Genomic DNA, 7,106 nt, shown 5'->3' with positions numbered 1-7,106 from the left:
CCCCCGCGCCCCCCCCGCCGCTTCCTCAGCAAAGCACCGCTGCCGCGAGAGACCAGCTCGGGGATCAGAGGCCCCCCCTCATCGCGACTGAGGAGCTGTGCCCGAGAACAACTGAGCTGTTTTTGATGGAAAAGCCGCTGTGCCGCCTCGGCACGCCGCATCAGAGCCTTGCATCGGAGCCCCGCTGAGCCGGGTCCGGACTGCCCGCTCACCCGAGAGCTGTTCGCTTTCGCTTTGCTTCATTCCGTGACAGAGACTGGTAGGACTTTGTCCCAATTCCGCTCTATCTCGCGCTGCCGGGTAATTCGTAACTGCGCGGGTCTCCGTGTTCTGCTCACGTGGCAGAACCACGTGGCCGCCGCCATCTCAGATCGCTGCCGCGGTCCGTGTTTGCTTTTGGTTTAACCCTCGCCTTCCCAGAACCCTCAATATCTCACTGTTTTCCTTTGTATTTAATATATATTGGTTTGTAGTGTTATTAAAGTTTGTTTCAGTTTTTCAAAAAGCATTTTAGAGGTCTCACTAATTCCTTTCTCCCTTTCCCTATTTCTGATGGAATAGGGGCAGGTATTATCGTTACCGGACCTTGGCTCAGCCTCCGCCAAACCGGTGACAAGTCAGTAAACTATTAGGACTATTACAACAAAGCAGGAGAATAATAATTCTTTTTCACAGATGGCTACAAAGTTTCAACAGTGAGTTTGGTTCCAATTTGGAATTAAAACTAAAAGTTAAAAAGAAGCATGTAAGAAACAGAATTCCATTATCTGGTGCTGGGGAATAGGTCCACTGCTCTGGCCTCAGGTGCTGAAGAATACCTAGAGCACATGGCAGTCAGACTCCCAACTAGGGACAAGAAGTCAAGCACCAATTCATCTGAAAGCCTACCAAGCCACTGGCAGAAATGTCTCACTACTAGTATGGTCCAACGGAACACTGTGATTTTGGAAGGGAGGGGAAGAAAAAGCATCATATTGTAATTTTGATTACTCTGTTGGAAAAAAAGCAAATTACAGCTCTTTTCTGGAGAAAATGGTAAAATTGCATTTAGTGCTATGCTATTTAACATGTGACATTCTTCCCACGTTGCGTGTCTTTCTAGTACAGATAGGACACAAGACAGACATCACGAGATATTACAAAGACTTTAGAGTTCTCTTTGCTCTGGGTTCCCATTTTCCAGATTTTTTTTTTGCAATCATAATTTTCTGAGATCCTTTTTCATTAAAAATTTTTACCATATCAGTATATGGTAAATTAAAGAGAATGAACATCTATGCAACAATTTATGAATCCATGTAATTATTTTCTAGAGCTTAGAAAGAGTTAACAAATTCTGCACAAATACGGAAAAAACAAAACTATGTCCAATCCAGTATGAAAGCTGAAGACCCTGAAATTTAAGAAAAATGTGGAGAATATACTCATGTGCAAAGACAACTGCAATTTTGTAAATTTACCCTCTTGCCGGATCAACTGTCAAACCAATCGGCGTGCCAGCTCCCAGAGAGGTGCCGTCATTGGTAATCAGTGTTTTCCTGTACATCACATCACCATGCAGCTTCAGAACCTATGCAAACATTGAACTCATCAGAGTATGTAATACAGAAATGATGACAGATTTGCAAGTTAAAGGAAGGAAACTTAAATCCACAGGGAGCTGAAACTGCAGAAGACTCTCTCAAACACCCTTCTCTAACATGCAGACCTTGAAGAGTTGCTTGCAGCTTAGAACCTGTCTCTGTTAACAAATAAACATCCCAGGTATACAAATAGTTAATCTTTCAGGTTCCGTAATATATTGAAAGTATTACAGGCTGAACAGGTTGATGAAGGAAAGTATTCGATTTTGTTTAAATTAGCTGCCTTTTAATTTAATAGCACATATCTGTATTTTGGGATAAGGACATCAATGACTAGGTTTATTCACAATCATTACTGTATTATATATTGTTTATCTCTATTCCCCTACACTAAATGGCAACTTTGTCTTTCACATACCATCAGACTGCAAGTTTCCAGAAAGCTACATAACATCATATCAAAGCATTTGGGAGTGGATCTTACTGTATTTGATGACAACATTCCTATCAGATGCACTTCACTGGGATCATTGATTTTAAGTAAAAAAAAAAAAAAAAATAATAATAACAAAGTAACTCTAGTGATCAATGAGTTTGTGTGTCAAACACCAGAACCCTAATGACTTGGGTGGTGGGGGGGAGGGGGCAGGGGAGAAGAAAGAAAAAAAAAAAAGATATGTATGCACAAATATCCCAGAATATACTCCTTTCAATCTTCTTGATTATGCTCAAATTTAGGTTTATCTTTTAAATTTGTGAAGTATATTTCTCCAGCCTTTTTGCATTTTGAAATAAATCTAATTTCAAGTTTTCACTGAGGAAAAAATCTTACTAATTTGAACCTGTATACATAAAAGTGAAAAATCTAGGCTCTTACTTTCCAATTGTCGCTCTTAAATAATTACCTCAATTGACTGTGTCCCTGGGTTACTGTAGTAAAGGTTTGCAGATATCCAGTCCAATGCCAGACCAATAGGAGCACCAATAACAGCTGCTGGAGCAAAAACTGTCCTGTTGACTCCATCTGATCTCACTCTGTGAATTTCACCCTAGGCAAAAAAAGAGATAACAAAAGTGAAAAAATATTAAGAGCAGGAAACTCTGTTCGATTCCAACTGCATGAGCACTTACTTTACAATCTTTTCTTAGCAAAAAGAAAATCCAGTAGCGAAATTTATTGATATATGCTCAGTGTATAAACATTGTAAAAATATTATTGTAAATCATAACTATCCAGTGCGAAGAGGCATTACCATTCACAGAATCACAGAATCATCTGGTTGGAAGAGACCTTTCAGATCGAGTCCAACTGTTCAGCCTGCACTGCCAGGGTCCCTAAACCATGTCCCTCAGCAAACCAAAACCTAATTGACCAAAATAAAATTATAAAATAAGGTTGAACTGTTTATATTAAAGCTCACTAGAGTCACACTTTTATAATGTGTATGTCATTATAAAAATATTTTTACCAGGATACTTCAGTTAACCATCTTGAATATACCTGAAATCTAGTAAAGGAAAACAGTGTTCTCTCGATGCATAAATATTTAAGAACGAAATTCTTAATAAGTTGTAACAGCAAGAATCAAGATTAAGATTATCCTTGTGGATTTCTTCATAAGGGTAACCCTTGAAATGGTAACTTATGACTCACAGATCCTATGGTATTAGCTACAGTGTATGATGCTAAAGCATGATATAAACAAGCACTAAACAGAGAGACGAGCCAGACGAAGGCCTGAAGCGGTCACCAGAGCTGCCTTCCTGAGCTTTCTACAGATTACGTCAGTTTTACAAGAGTTCTGTGGAAGCCACGCGTATTACCATGTGAATCTTTCACAGCTAGTAGTAATGCAGAACCAAAATACTAGCAGATATTGCACATTACTAAGGCTTTTAGAGAAGAGGTCAGTAGGGTAAGGGGAGCTGTAAGCAAGTGTTTAAATCTGTTTCTCTCTCCTCACTAATTACTTCCTCTGCTGATGCTGAAATGCTGTGCCTGTCCTGGAAAGATCTCACTCCATGTTGCAGGCTCCCAGACAAGGTAGTGCTGGAACACACCACCCCAGTCCTTCACCGAGACAACATGTTGCAGTAGGACTGTTCTGTTCTGGCACTTTACTGGAAAGACAGAGGGTCACTGCCAACTTGAACAGACAGAACATACTGCGCACCATTACAGCCTGGACTCTGCATCACTTGAAGACAGAAGCTGTGAATCTAACACTAGCTCAGTTCAGGAAGGGAGGAGGTAGAATCAAAGATAGAGCAGGCCCAAGCAGTAAAAACTAGGGAACAGGTTGCAGTTGTCATCTCAGAGCAGAAACAAGGTAGCATCACCTTTAGGGAAAGTACCCTAAGTGATCATTGGGACCACGCATATTTTTAATTGCTTTTTTACCATATTAATATCCTGTCTAAATTTCTCAGTGCAGATTTTAAATGGTGCTTCAGAAAAGACTAGACATATCAGGTGGCAAAAATCTGAACAAGAACTCCAGGCTAAATTCCCTGCTGGCTTAAATAGGTAGAATGCCTTAGACACCAGCAGAGTGCTGCTTGCCAAATTCTAATAATGTAATGCTATGTGCAAATTAACCTGCCCTTGAATTCCTAGGCCTACAGAAGAAACGTAGGAAAGCAGGATAACTTTTGGCACCGTACAAACCCTACACTTTGAGACCCTGATGGGCGTTGAATAGTATAGCTGAATAGTCTAGTATGATAGGCACTTTAAAGACAGTTGGGAATTCTCCTGCCTATTACTGACACTGACAATTAATAACCCATGGCACATGACAGCTGAAGATAAAAATACTTCGGAAATATTTTTCAAGTAGAATAGAGGGGACTCTGATATTGATCTTTGTGTCCTGAACTTGCTTCAGACAAGGTTAGCAAGTTGATGGATGTTCACTTGAGTTCTAAATACTGCCTCAATTATTGCTAACACCGACGGCGAAATTACAGCTACAAACTCTGCAAGTGTAGACAAACCCCAGGAAAAACCAAACATGCAATGAGTGGAGGCAAAACAGGGTGTTAAGAATGAGGTCTTGTGGTAATGGGTAAGTGCTACAATTAAGGAAGTAGGCAAATAAGCTTCTGTCATTAGAAATAGAGAAACATTTGTTTTTCAGAGAGTGAGCCATGACTGACACAAGTGCCTCAGCTCTGTCTGGGAGCAATAGCAGCCTGAGGCTGCAGGTCAGGGGTGCAGACAGGGAGCACAGCCCATGGTGACGCTTCTGTCAGAGCTCAAGACCTAACTAAAATACTGTACTTAGCCACACGCAGCCTTGCAGTGCCACCTGGCATTTCACTTGCCAGCTCTGTTACTGGATCTATCAGCCCATGACCTACCTACGGAACTGCTCAACCTCTTGTAAATGTCAGCTCTTTCTGCTAGCTGAGATCTGTCAAGAATAGTTTTTCAAACCGCACGGATGATCAAATAGATTCCCAAGTATTTATCTAGTTCCTCGGGCAAACGAATAATTAATTAAATTATAATTTCTTTATGTATGACAGAGAAAAGGCTTTAAAATGAGTGATTTTTAAACTTATTTTTAGTGCAAACCTGCAAAACGTAAGGGAAACAGGTTAAGAAAAAAAAATGCAAATCTTGTGTCAATGAAAGGCAACAAGTTAGTGTGAATTGCTTTTGTAAAACATATATTTGGAAATGTCCTTATCTACCATTATATTTCTCCAGGGCCTAAGCTTTTCTCAAAAAAAAAACTGCTTTAAGTTTCGAAGAGAGAATATGTATTACTGAATCAGCAGTTTCCTACAACATCCATCTCCCTGACTGCCACAGACTTTTCATTTCTAAGTGCCAATCCTGCAAAAATTGGGAATTTTTGTGGCAAGTTAACTTTAGGGAATACATATTGTATCTTAGTTCAGGACAAGCATTAAAAACACTTAGTCAAACAATTATAATCCACTATTAAAAATCAGTTCAAACTCTTTTTTTTTATCTATAAGCCTCATAGGTGCTATCTGGAAATTGTGACTTTACAAACATTTCCTTCCATGTAAAGAATAAGATGCCTCTCTAGTATGTTACTTCATTAAGTGCTCAGACTAGATGTATTTTCATTCTAATGTTTTGTGCCACTGTGTCCTACGTACTACTTCCACAGAGAAGCGCTCTGACTGTGTTTGCAGAATTAAGTTCTCAGTCGAGAGAAAGGAGCAAGACTGGACTATAGTAAAGGGGCCTGAGAGTATGGTTCTGTCAGTGCTTTCCAATATTTCATATCTCTGGCTGAGCAGGAAACAGCATTAATAATTTCAGCTGACAAAGATGAAAACTAATTTACAAAAGAGATGAAGCTCCCTTATTTTATCCTAGAGGGGAAAAAAAACAAAACAAAAAAAATGTGACACCACCACCCTTCGCCCCTCCTGCCAAAAACTCCTTTCATTTCTTTCAATTATATTTATCAAAATTCTTAACCAAAACACTAATATACTTCAGTAAAAACTTTCTTTTAAAATAAAAATTCTTATTTTAGTACACATTTTTAACACAGATACTAACTTACCGGATTTTCAACCCAATAAATCATCTGTTCGGAGTCATCAAAGTCAACGTCAACGCCATTTTGGACTCCTGCTATTGGAACCATAGCATCATTTGTCTTCTCATCAGGGTTCAGAGAAATTCCATAAATTATATTATCTCTTACAGCAATAAGGAAAGGGTGTTCAACTGTGAAAACATGTAACGTAATTCAGAGTTGCTTCTCATCAAGAAAATGACATTATGATTTGCTTCTCCTCTCCCACCCGAAAGTTCCCTAATGCTGAGAATAGTGGAATGTTACCAGTGATGTTTTGCAGCCACTTACCCTGAAGTTTGATCCCTCACTAAGAGTGAGGTTATGAGTTATTGTAATTGCTGTAACATTTAAAGTTTCAGCACTGTAAAATCACACTGCAAATTCACAGTGCAAGTAAATTCTGAGGAAGGACGTTCATTCATTGCTGACCAAGGCAAGAAGTACATTCATGCAGCTGCTCTGAGCAGCTTTTTGAAATCTCTGAGAATGGGAACCAGCAGGACAAACCTCTGAGGGGTCCCCAGGACATGCCTGAGATGGGTTCTACTGTCTGTTGAGCAGGACTCAGAAGCAAGGTACAATGTCATGGCATCAATTGCTGATCTTTATTATTAAATATAACTGCGGTACTGCATGTTGTTGTTTTATCACTAAGGGCGTAGACATACTGCCTTATAGTATATTTACTTCTAGGTAAACTTGTACCTTTATGCTTAAATCTTGTTAATAAAGGGTGTCTAGTCAGATGACCTGAGAAAATGCATTGGAGAGCTGTAAAGTAAGTGTCAGCAACTTGATTCCTCATCTGCTAGGGGAAGAGAATCTCCTGAACACAAATTCCCCTCTTCCTTGTGCTTGTGCCTTTGGTGAACAAATTCTAGGCTCTTCTCTCCATAGTCACGAGCTACCACCAGATAGGGAACTGGGCTGCTGCTGCATAGAGGGCAGCAGG

At 39.8% G+C, this 7,106-nt stretch overlaps 1 protein-coding gene across 1 annotated transcript in view; it reads right to left on the bottom strand.

Annotated features, from left to right (window-relative positions):
- The window catches only part of LRP2 (low density lipoprotein receptor-related protein 2), a 126,875-nt gene that overhangs the window by 53,405 nt on the left and 66,364 nt on the right, over nucleotides 1-7,106 (bottom strand). The window contains exons 32-34 of the mRNA XM_010143223.1: nucleotides 6,137-6,303; nucleotides 2,489-2,632; nucleotides 1,461-1,570 (exon numbers count right to left, since the gene is read on the bottom strand). Of these exons, the coding sequence (XP_010141525.1) occupies nucleotides 1,461-1,570; nucleotides 2,489-2,632; nucleotides 6,137-6,303 (421 nt within the window). The remainder of the gene's footprint in view (nucleotides 1-1,460; nucleotides 1,571-2,488; nucleotides 2,633-6,136; nucleotides 6,304-7,106) is intronic.

This window comes from Buceros rhinoceros, unplaced genomic scaffold (assembly GCF_000710305.1).
Source record: "Buceros rhinoceros silvestris isolate BGI_N320 unplaced genomic scaffold, ASM71030v1 scaffold9119, whole genome shotgun sequence".
In the NCBI taxonomy this organism is placed as follows: Eukaryota; Metazoa; Chordata; class Aves; order Bucerotiformes; family Bucerotidae; genus Buceros; species Buceros rhinoceros.
Note: the sequence above shows the minus strand (reverse complement) of the source record. Positions and strands in the feature narration are given on the sequence as shown.